Source organism: Amphiprion ocellaris, chromosome 7, assembly GCF_022539595.1.
Source record: "Amphiprion ocellaris isolate individual 3 ecotype Okinawa chromosome 7, ASM2253959v1, whole genome shotgun sequence".
NCBI lineage: Eukaryota > Metazoa > Chordata > Actinopteri > Pomacentridae > Amphiprion > Amphiprion ocellaris.
The window spans coordinates 1600336-1611633 of NC_072772.1; the positions used below are offsets into that span (position 1 = coordinate 1600336).

At 37.6% G+C, this 11298-nt stretch overlaps 2 protein-coding genes across 2 annotated transcripts; one reads left to right on the top strand and one right to left on the bottom strand.

The window, feature by feature from the left end:
- paf1 (PAF1 homolog, Paf1/RNA polymerase II complex component) lies at positions 1 to 7164 on the top strand. Its single transcript, XM_023272063.3, has 14 exons — positions 1 to 233; positions 2813 to 2845; positions 2971 to 3063; positions 3159 to 3280; positions 3384 to 3450; positions 3561 to 3662; positions 3779 to 3884; positions 4371 to 4439; positions 4709 to 4812; positions 4901 to 5017; positions 5197 to 5325; positions 5567 to 5672; positions 6195 to 6279; positions 6396 to 7164. Exons 1-14 carry the CDS (start codon positions 187 to 189, stop codon positions 6824 to 6826), a joined length of 1611 nt encoding a protein of 536 aa, XP_023127831.1. The 5' UTR covers positions 1 to 186; the 3' UTR covers positions 6827 to 7164.
- Positions 7165 to 7341: 177 nt separating this feature from the next.
- gmfg (glia maturation factor, gamma) lies at positions 7342 to 9539 on the bottom strand. The gene is made up of 7 exons (XM_023272062.3): positions 9383 to 9539; positions 8852 to 8948; positions 8655 to 8704; positions 8529 to 8578; positions 8297 to 8379; positions 8030 to 8103; positions 7342 to 7531 (listed from the first exon to the last, which is right to left on the bottom strand). Exons 1-7 carry the CDS (start codon positions 9521 to 9523, stop codon positions 7460 to 7462), a joined length of 567 nt encoding a protein of 188 aa, XP_023127830.2. The 5' UTR covers positions 9524 to 9539; the 3' UTR covers positions 7342 to 7459.
- Positions 9540 to 11298: the final 1759 nt, after the last annotated feature.

Here is an 11298-nt window from a genome sequence, read left to right on the forward strand (position 1 = left end):
AGCTCTCAGTCTACTTCCGGGTCATCGTCCAATTCTACCGTGAGACGATGTGTTCTGATAGGAGTTAGATTTATCCCTTATATGCAGTCTGAAGCTAATATTGGAAGTTAGAATCAGGTGTATTTGTGTTGGTTATTTTTCCAAGCAGACAATTTTCCCTTTAGCTGTGAGCAACGCCTCGTGAACATGGCTCCGACCATTCAGACACAAGCTCAGCGTGAAGACGGCCACGGGTACGTTCAAAACTGCCTTTACAAGCTGGTTAACGTAACTGCTGCTCTGTTCTGGGTAGTTTTAAATAATATTGTGAAGTTCATGTTACAGCAGCTACGAGTTAGATAGCCTAATTGTGTTTCTGTTGTATGTAGCATTAGCCAACAGTGCAATTTAGCCAGCTAGCTAGAACAAAACAGCTTGACTTGTCCTAGCCTGCTTGCTAATGTGATTTAGCGTGCTTAGCATTTAGCATTAATTAGCGCGATGGTCCACTTGTAACTTTCTGTTGAGTGGTAGTAACGTAAAATATAGGAAATAAAACCAAAAACTTTGTGTTAGCAGTGATATAAGTAGGGTTACCACCTTTCAGAAATGAAAATAAAGGACGCCCACCACGGCTCCTCGGGGCCACAGTTCAGTAAAGTTGGAAAGATATTCACAGATTCGGACTTCCAGCATCAATAACTCATTACATATACTTTTTCAAAACATAAACGATGTCTCTTTTCCATCGTTGTAGGGTAGACAATATGCTACAAGCCCAGTTTTATCAACAGTAGCTGTCTTTCAAGCTACAGGAATGCCTTTACTGAACCCGGGGCCACTACTACCCAAGAAGTGGTATATTTAATTTTGAAAAAAGCACTGAGCCTTGCTTAATGCTTCAAGTGCTTTATTAACACGAAACTAAGAATTTTGTATTGCTTTATTATCACAGGTTCTGCCTGAAAAGAGGTGGCATCGTTTTAAACAGTGAAACCATACTAATAAAATGTAACCAACCAGTGTGCAATACTGGATTCTGCAAAAACATAAACAACTGAATGCAAAATACTGGATAAAGAAATTGTACAGACATTTTTCTTTCATCTAAATCTTATCTTAACACAATTAATGTATTGGCTTACTTATGTGTGTGCATGTATTTATTGATTGATTTATTTAGTACTGTTTACAAATCAGAGTTCTGAGTGAGTTTTTCTTTAGATAGGCAAAGGCTATTTATTGATTACCTATAGGCTATTAAATAAACGTTTATTAAAAACTGTAAAAGCATTTAAAAAATAATAAACAACTTAGGCATTTATTGTCACGAAACTACTGTAGAGTCTAGGACCACATCAGCATGATTATAAGCATCCTCTGGTAAATTAACAACCAGATACTGATGTCTCTCACCATATGGACTTCAGGAGATGATTAGATGATGATGAACTGTGACCTACTGGTTGGGTTCTCTCTGTTCTCATGTTTCTTACATGTTGGTCTCCTGATGCTGCCTTACTTCAGCCAGTCCATGAGCAACAGAAAACACAGTTTGCCTTTTACCCATTGCCAGGGGTTCCACTCTTCCCACTCAAGTCTGTACATTTGCAGACGTTTTTGCTTCTTTAGATGTGGTGGAGTTTCGGGTGTAGACATTTTTAAACGTGCTGGCGCAGCAGCGTCTGTAACCAGGCAACCAGAGACAGGACCAGACAGGACCAGGGATGCAGAGAAGTCTGAGGTCTATCTGCTGGACCTCGCATCGGGTCCTCGCTACATAGGTCCTGCGAAGTTTAAATTGGCTGCCCTTAATATTTCCTGTGTTTTATTTTGTTCCTTATACAGTTTTGATGAGTGTGTGACAGATGTGTATGGGACATTTATGAAAATACGGAACAATTTGTGTCCCATATTGATTCAATACGGGACCCAACAATTAATTGTCAAATAAAGGACGATTCCGTATTTTAAGGGACAAGTGGCAACTCTAGATATAAGATAGCTTGTCCAGATACTAAAAGTAAATTGACGGAAAACGCATCTGCAACATTTGGAGCACTAAATATATTACTGTTGCCCCTAAAGATAGTATAGATAATTGAATTGCTGGGGTGTAGTTAGAAATACAACGTCGCTATTGTATAATGTGAGTTTTTATTTGTTATTCCCTCCTCTTTGTTTCTTCTCCATGAAAACATGCTACACACAAACACTACCTGAACACAATCCACTAATCGTGTCCCTCTCTTCCAATGCAGCCACATTACTCAGTCTCTACTTTAATGTCATGACTTAATCTGCCAGTTATTTCGGTTTTGTCCTATATTTACAGACAATAGCACAACAGCCAGTCTTTGACACAACTTTAGTTAATAACCCTTTTACCTCCAAGCAGTTTCTGTGCATTGTTTTGTTTCTGTTATATTTTATTCACTGTAGGCTCAGTTTAACCTCTTTGTAAACAGCACAGTCATGACTAGAAGTATTAAAATGTACTTTGTGCAGGATAAAAGTTATAGTTCAATAAATCATTTTTGAAAAATCCTAGTAGTTAGTTTTCTTTGATACCATAATGAAAGTTAAGGTATCAGTTTTTGTCTGGTTTTTGTATTGCTTTTGCTTTTGCTATGGTCGTCAGTTGTAACATCTCCCTCAATATTTTGGGAAAGTTCAGGCAGGAAATGGACAGTATTTGCAAAAAATGAACAAACACAAAAGTATGGTTCTTCAGTGGCCTGAACATTGGAAACAAACACAAATTCTCAGTTAAAATTAAAACATACAAATAAAAACGTTAACACATTTTACTAATTTCTGTTTTCTTTTACAGCAGGCCATCCTCTCACAGAACTGTCCCTGAGAGGTGAGTAGATTTAACACCTTTTGTATTTGTTGTCCTGCGCAGTCAATTTAGGTGTACTTCAGGTATGTGAAAGTTGCTGGCTGACCACAATTGCATTTTTTTCTCTAATTTTGTGCCCATCACAGGTCAGGAGTTGTCTGTCGAGTGAAATACTGCAACAGCTTGCCTGACATCCCATTTGATCCCAAATTCATCACATATCCATTTGATCAGCACAGGTAATACTCACCCAGCTGTCTCTGCATTCACTGTCCATAAATTTACCCATCTAAACACAGACACAAAACATCTGTCTGTCTGTCTGTTGTGACAGGTTTGTACAGTATAAAGCCACATCTCTAGAGAAGCAACACAAGCATGAGCTCCTGACTGAGCCAGACCTCGGAGTCACCATTGATCTCATCAACCCAGACACCTACCGCATAGACCCCAACAGTAAGTCTCCAGTTGTGGTCTCATACCACATGCTATTCTTTATTTAAACTTTTATGTTTTATCAACTGACTGTGTAGACTGAGCCAGTCTTTCAAATTTTCAGTTCTGTTAGACCCTGCTGATGAAAAACTGTTGGAAGAAGACATCCAGGCTCCATCCAGTTCAAAGAGGTAAGGCCACTGAATATGCAGCTTCATCTGTCAGATTCCTCTGAAAGTTTTACTCTTTTTTTTTTTTTTTTTTTTTTTTTAAAAATAAAAAATGTTTTCCTCCCTATTAGGTCACAGCAGCATGCCAAAGTGGTGCCATGGATGAGAAAAACAGAATACATTTCCACAGAGTTTAACAGATACGGTGTTTCTAATGAGAAAGTGGAAGTCAAGTAAGTTGGATAAATGGGCTTACCTTGAAATTTCCTGATAACCAAACGATACAAGCATAATATACATATATTTAGTGTGTGAGTATTTACCCAAGCTAAATGTCTTATGTGTTTAGGATCGGAGTGTCTGTCAAGCAGCAGTTTACAGAAGAAGAGATCTACAAGGACAGAGACAGTCAGATCTCTGCTATTGAAAAGACATTTGAGGATGCACAGAAATCGGTGAGTGAGAATATTAATAAACGGCTCAAATCCTTGTTGTTTTGAATAGAATAGAATAGGTCTTTATTGTCACTGTTACAGAAAACAATAAAAATCAGTATGGTACTCTCCGAATAGCAGCATTGAAAATAGATTATATAACACACCCTAAAATATATGCAACATAAGAGCAAACCCTAAAGTATATACAAGCATCCTGTATATTTCAAACAACGTAGACATTAAAATGTAGTAGTAGTAGTTTAATCCTGGGTATTGGAACCTCTGTGGGTATACACCCCACTTTTTGGCATTGCGGGAAAATTACCACAAATATTGGGTTGAATACAGCAAGGCATTTTCTTTTTCCACACCTATTGCTAATGCATTTTCTGTGTAGTATGATGTTGTTTGTAAGTGTCATCTGCAAATCAGTACATAAATGCACCAGTCAGTGGGGAATGCTCTGATTTGTAAATATAAGGTTCTTTTCTTTCTTATCTCCAGATCTCACAGCACTACAGTAAACCCAGAGTTACTCCTGTGGAGGTATTACCTGTGTTCCCCGACTTCAAGGTGAGCTAACTGCTTAACAGGAAAGGTTTCACTCAGTTTAAAGTACTTTTTGAGTCTGCATGAATGATTTAAAATTACATGCCACATTGCACTGTAGTCTCGCAAAGAAAAAGAAGAACAAACAGCCAACAATATTCTACAGCAAATGTACATAGACTAGGGAAAAAAATGTATTTCTCTTGTTTTTGTGAATTAAATGTACAGCAACTGACAAAATAGCTTGTGACAGATTTAGATAATAGTATTTTGTACACTTTCTCTTTGCCCAGATGTGGATCAATCCATGTGCTCAAGTCATCTTTGACTCTGATCCTGCACCTAAAGACATATCAGGGCCAGCAGGAGTGGAAATGATGTCTCAGGCCATGATCAGGTATTTACAAAAGATGTGTTTTCTGTGTGTTTCTCTTTCAGTAGCAGTGTTTTTGCATTAACATCAATTTATGTTTTGTGTAATACAGAGGTATGATGGATGAGGAAGGAAACCAGTTTGTGGCCTACTTCCTGCCCAATGAAGACACACTTCGCAAGCGCAAGAGAGACTGCGAGGAGGGGCTGGATTATATGCCAGAAGATCTGTAAGTAAAAATGTTGCATCAAGAAAAAAATCTGGATTTGTTGAAGTTGTTGCATGGAATGACATCTGCTACTTGTTCCATTTGCTTTTTTTTTTTTTTTTTTTTTAATCTTAGCAGCAGAAATAGTACTTAGGTTTGTAGCATGTAAATACTAATGTTTTTTATTTTCTGTGTTTCAGGTACGATTACAAGATTGCTAGGGAGTACAACTGGAATGTCAAAAACAAAGCCAGCAAGGGTTATGAGGAGAACTACTTCTTTATCTTCAGAGATGGAGATGGTGTTTACTACAATGAGTTGGAGACAAGGTATGTACTCATCAGTAAATAATAGTCGTGTAGCTTGGTATGAGTGGAAGATATGCCACTTTGATGAGAATATTTGTAACCTGAAGGTGTTTGCTTTGGTTTCAACAGTTTGTTGTTAGGGGTGTTGGTGGGGATGATGTACAAAACAAGCATTATGATCAGTACTGACCTATTGCCATAGCTGGGGCTGTATGGGAAAATGTTTGACCAAGTCTCTGACAGCATTTATTCTGACCTGCAGGGTGCGCTTGAGCAAGAGAAGAGCCAAGGCTGGAGCACAATCGACCACAAATGCAGTGCTGGTTTGTAAGCACAGAGACATGAATGAGAAGGAGCTGGAAGCCCAGGTCAGTTTACTTCTTTGTTTTTTATGTTCATGTACGTAGTAATACATACAAACTTGACTTGTGTACTACTTTTCTGGACAGCAGTTTGTTGGTGAGCGTATCATTTGGAGTTGTGATTAGTGATTGATAAAGGTACAGACTACAAGATAACATTGAGTTTAAGAAAAATATAGAAGTGTAGGTAATCATGCAGTATTTATAATAGATTCAATTTGTAATATTGGTCAAGTACAAGCCACACATTGCAATTACCAAACAAAGTAGCTATAGTGATACAAGAAAACTTGTATGAAAGATGACTTGTGAATAATACCATTTTAAAAACTGGAATGTGGTCAGTGTTTGGTGTATGCATAAAAAGATATTTATTATATGTTATTGTAAACATACTTAATAATGCCAACCAGTGTGACAACAAAATTAAAATGAATAGAACTCTGTTATATGGTAATAGCTGGATGGATTTTATCCTCTGTAGTTTTGAATTGATAACTCACGATACCTTTTTATTATGATTCTCAGGAGGCTCGTAAAGCTCAGCTGGAGAACCATGAACCAGAAGATGAGGAGGAAGAAATGGACATGGATAAAGACATGCAAGATTCTGGTCAGATATCTTTCATCCACTATGCTTTTTGTATCTGTTACAATTTGGTATTGGTCAGCATGTCTGCTAAATCATTCAACATTCACACTATGTGATGCTTCAATTGTTTTCTCCAGGTGATGACAAGGAGAAGGGCAGTGGCAGTGAAGCAGAGAACTCTGGTAGTGAATCTGAGAGGGAAGATGAAGACCACGAACAAAGGGGAGACGATGACGAAGATGATGAGGACAGAGGGAAGAGGAGGAGGAAGGCGAGTGGCAGCGGCAGTGAGAGCGGCGAGGAGAGGACCAGAGAGATGCGAGATGAGGAAGAGATCTTCGGCAGCGATGATGACAGCGATGACAATGAGCCCAAAAATTCAGCCAGGAGCAGCGGGGAGGAGGGCAGCGATAGCGAGGATGAAGGGGGCAACCGAAGAGGCAGCAGGAGCCGCAGTGCATCTCCAGCTCGCAGTGATCGCAGCAGTGACCATTCAGAGACTCGGGCTCAGAGTGGAAGTGGAAGCGAGAGAGGTTCCGACTCCAGTGATGCCAGTGACAGTGAATGAGCTCTATGATGAGGACAGCAGAGTGCCTGCCACCTGTCTTATCTGTATGTTCAGCTCCAAACACAACACTGTTGCCCTGTCAGTGAGCCTGATATTAGCTTAGCCTGGGGCTGTAGTTCGTCCATGATTGCAAATGTCAAATTTGTGTGCAGAATACTCTTTGTATTTGGATTGGAAACATCTCTGTTCAGTCCAGTTTTTATTTGTAGATTTAACTCCAACACCACTAGCTGTTTGTACACCATTTCTGTTTTGTTTGTCAGAGAGTCAGTCCAGGATCGTGTAAAAAAATTATAACTGAAACTGATAATAAATGGCAGGTGACGTTTTGTAACAAATTTGGTTGTAAAAGGTTGTTCTTTTTCCCCCTTGAACAAACTTAGGGTTACAATCAGTCTACAAAGTGCAGATTACAAAATATTTGATTAGTCAATGCTATTTTCAGATTTTTCCTGGAAAAATAGAGGACTGATGATGTCTAAAGTAACTGATTTCAATAGAAAACTGACAAGTGATGCAGTAAATCATTTATTCACAGTAACATACACAATAACTAGAAATTAAATTGACACTCATGTTTCACAAACACAAATTACTGTACATTATAGTACTGGAGATATAGGCAATGCATATTCAGCGAAAAAATGCCAACTGGTTCTTCAGCCATTCTTCTGTCAAATCATCAGCGTTTCTTGTCTCAAAGACCTCAGAATTAAGCAGAAAATGTCACATTCAAAATCTCATTCATTCAATAATTCAAAATTCAACTCATTCAAAATGATCAAAACAGATCACCATACAAATTGAGATACTAACTCCTTAATACTCAAGCCAGTTTGGAATATTACTTGGGTAGAAGAATCCAAGACAAATTGCTCATGTAAAGATATGCATAACCCTCTAAACAAGCAGCCAATAAACTTTGGTTAATAAATTAGGTTTTGCTGCAGATTCAGTAACTCCCCTTTTAACATAAAGACTATGAGCCCCAAGTTGGAAAAACTGCAGGAGAGTCCAGATTTGAGAGACAGAGAAATCTGCATCTTTATATATTTGACAGATTTTCCATAAAATACATCTCTAAGCAAAATTATACAGTGTATAAATATATGTATTTTTTGTTCTTATATTTCATATTTTAGACGATTCACCAAAGTAGCACTATATGTGATAAAGTATGGGTCATAATTTTGTGATAATTACCTTTGTGAGCTCTGCAGCTTGGACCAGTCGGTTCTTGCTGCCTGCATACATCATCTGCTGCTCTGGCTTGCACCCTATTAACAGGAAATTGTCCAATGAATAAAAAAAAAAAAAATCCAATAAATGCCACTTCGATACATTTTAAGAAGTGGATTTTAGAGGAGGAGGTATCTGTTTCTTTGGCAGTTCAGATACTCTACTAAGCAGTACAGTGGTTTAATTGAAGTAGAAAATTTACTGTCGATTTGAGATACTGTAACTGCTTACCCATCGGACTGGAGAATATGAAGCACAGAGGGTAAGACACCCTCCCATCAGCATGGATGTATTTGTAGCTGTAGACAATGAACTTGCATGACTGTCAAGGAACTTCAACTTACTCTTTAGAAGTAAAATACAAATGTTATTGCATGTATTTGTCAATTCAGTAGATTTTGGAAATATAGCTTATTGTTAAACTGAGGATTTTTGCCATTCATAACACTTTCAGTTAGGATATCTGGGTTGCCGCTCTGGAAGTTCTTCTCTCAACGCATCCAGTGAGATGTCCTAGAAGAAAGAGACTGTAAGTGATCTTTAAAGCAGAATGAGACTAAAATAAATCTAATTACCAAATTTGACTTGCCTCATATTCCTCCTCGAGGATAACAAGCTGTTTCTCCATGTCTATTTTCACTAAAAAATATATATATATATAATTAAGGATTTTGGTTATGTACTTGTATTCATATGGGATTTGAAATTGTTTTGATGAAGTTTCAAATGTGTCAAGAGTGTAATATAGAAGTAACTATACATTGGCGATTACTGTGTGATACTTACTTAGAATGGCGGCATTGTTGGTCTCCTTTCGAAATCTAAACTTTTTCAGTTTCTCTTTCAGACTTTCATCCACTTCACACACAACCAGTGAGCTTGACTGCAAAAAAATATGGCATAAAATGTTTGGAAAATTGTGTCAATCTAGGAATTTTTTTTGATATTTTCAAGTGCTCTTATGCTTCCAATAATATAAGTAGATTGGTCTACAGACTCGACATAGAAAGAAAGAAATGAGGTTAAAGACATCTGCTCTATCTGTTCACATGTAAAGGTCTCTATCCACCTTCCATGCATGTATTAAACATTCATAACTGTACTCTGACATATTGAGGGCAGGAAATGTTTTGCAGCGATGCGCAAGAATGTAGTTTCCTGTGTAAAAGAGCAAGGGGGATGGTCGACTTGTGTCGCAATATTTAAGGAAGAAAATATATATCTATCCACAAATACATATAAATGACAGTCCATCAGATTCAGTACATTTCAGCAGAAAAGCAAAGTCTTTCAAGCAATTGCATCAGTTTCACCTACCATTCTCAAAGGATCCTTTTCTGCCTTTGTGTCTTCAGGGTGACACTGTCTTCCTGAAACAGTTTGCGACAAACTGACAGCTACTCTCAGAGATCTTCCTTTAGATGGCACGGAGAGGGCCGACACAGTGAGTTCATGCATCAATACCGCTTCCTCTTTTCACTGACACAAGATGACACTAGTGTGCAAGCTCCGCTATGGGCTGTATGGAGCAGTCTGACAGACTTACAATGCCTATAGAATACATTAAAGTGAAAACACACATAGCAAACCAGTACATTTTAGTATGGTGGAGGACAGTGAAGTATTAAACTTAATAAATCCATACTCTCTGAAGATGGAGATGCTCATTTTCACTATATGTTATCAGCCACTATGACTTAACTAGTAACTTTCACTTCCCATTAACATGAGAGCATAGACATCAAGATTTATTTTTTATATATATATATATATATATATATATATATATATATATATATATATATAAATAAATAAAAGAAAAAATCTTTAAACTACAATAACACACCTGCAATTCAAAGTGTCGCATGCATGTTTTTTATTCATTTCAGTCAAAGTATAAAAACAGAATCCACCAATAAATCCAAATTTAAAATGTTATGATTGTATTATGCTGTGATAACATATGAATCGCATGGCATGATGTTATTAGAAAGGATCAGGTTATAATTATATTTTTATATTGTTTGATAACTGAAGGTGATAACTTAACGGGGGATATGTTCAGTCTGAGCATATGGGGATGCAGGCCAATGCAGCAAGCGACACAGACCACACCCTCCATACTTTATAACTGTCATGCACAGAAAAATCTGCAGCTCGAAAGACACAGATTTCTTTTTCTGATTAGTATATTACGTTACATTAAACAAGCAACCTAATAAATCAAAACCAAATTTTGTATCTCATAGGGAAGAAATTTGCTGCCGTATTCTCTCTAGTGGTGGAAACTTTGGACATGTTGCAGCTCTAGTCACACACCAGTCGGTGATGTCAACGCAGCTCATTTGCAGGTTACCTCTGTGTTAAAGAAGTTACAAGCCTTTTGTGGACATCTTTTGGACTTTTGGGAACATGCAATTTTTATGATTGTTGTATGACAGTATTTTATTGACTAACTGGATTCATCAAAAACATAATAAAAACAGTATAGTGAAATAAAATGAATAGGTGCAGCCCTGTTTAAGTAACAATAAGCAATGTTCTTCATCACTGAAAAACATATATTAAACGTTTCATTCCAAAAATTATATAACATATATACTACCAGTCAAAGTTTTAGAACACTCCATTTTTTCAGTTTTTTATTGAAATTCAAACAATTCAAGTCCAATGAACAATTTGAAATGGTACAAATGTAAGACGTGTCGGTATAAAAGTAGCGTTGGAACACACCATGGCACCATACCCTTGAGAGCATTCTTCGAACAGTATTGTACTGCAGAAAGTAGTGTGTTGCCATAAAAATGGAGAGGAAAAGGCAGTTAACAATAGAAGGTAGACAGACCATCATAACACTTTAAAATGTAGAGCTTTCCTACAGAGAAACTGTGAAGAAAGTCAAGGTGTCAGAGTAGTTTTCTTCACCATCAAAAGGCACTCAGGAATTGGGCTGAACTCTGAAAGGAAGAGGTCTGGAAGACCCAAAGCCACAACAGAATCAGAAGACAAGTTTCTGAGAGTGAACAGCTTGGTGATAGGAGCTCACAGGACAACAGCTTCAATCAGCTTCATCGTGGTTGTAGGAAGAAGTCTCTGCTTCAACTGTGAAGAGAAGACTTCGAGTTGAAGGTTTGACAGGTAGAGTTGCAGCAAGAAAGTCATTGCTGAGACGTCAGAATTAAAAGAAGCAGCTTGCCAGGGCAATGAAACACTGGCAATGGACTACTGAACAC

Bases quoted from the DNA above. Each gene is read 5' to 3' on its own strand.
- gmfg (XM_023272062.3), bottom strand. From the start codon at position 9,523: ATGCATGAACTCACTGTGTCGGCCCTCTCCGTGCCATCTAAAGGAAGA. The intron at 8,705-8,851 runs GTAAGTATCACA...TATATTTTTTAG, and splicing joins CAACAATGCCGCCATTCTAA to TGAAAATAGACATGGAGAAA. The intron at 7,532-8,029 runs GTAATTATCACA...CTTAATTCTGAG, and splicing joins AAGCTGCAGAGCTCACAAAG to GTCTTTGAGACAAGAAACGC.
- paf1 (XM_023272063.3), top strand. From the start codon at position 187: ATGGCTCCGACCATTCAGACACAAGCTCAGCGTGAAGACGGCCACGG. The intron at 3,281-3,383 runs GTAAGTCTCCAG...TCAAATTTTCAG, and splicing joins CTACCGCATAGACCCCAACA to TTCTGTTAGACCCTGCTGAT. The intron at 5,673-6,194 runs GTCAGTTTACTT...TATGATTCTCAG, and splicing joins AGAAGGAGCTGGAAGCCCAG to GAGGCTCGTAAAGCTCAGCT.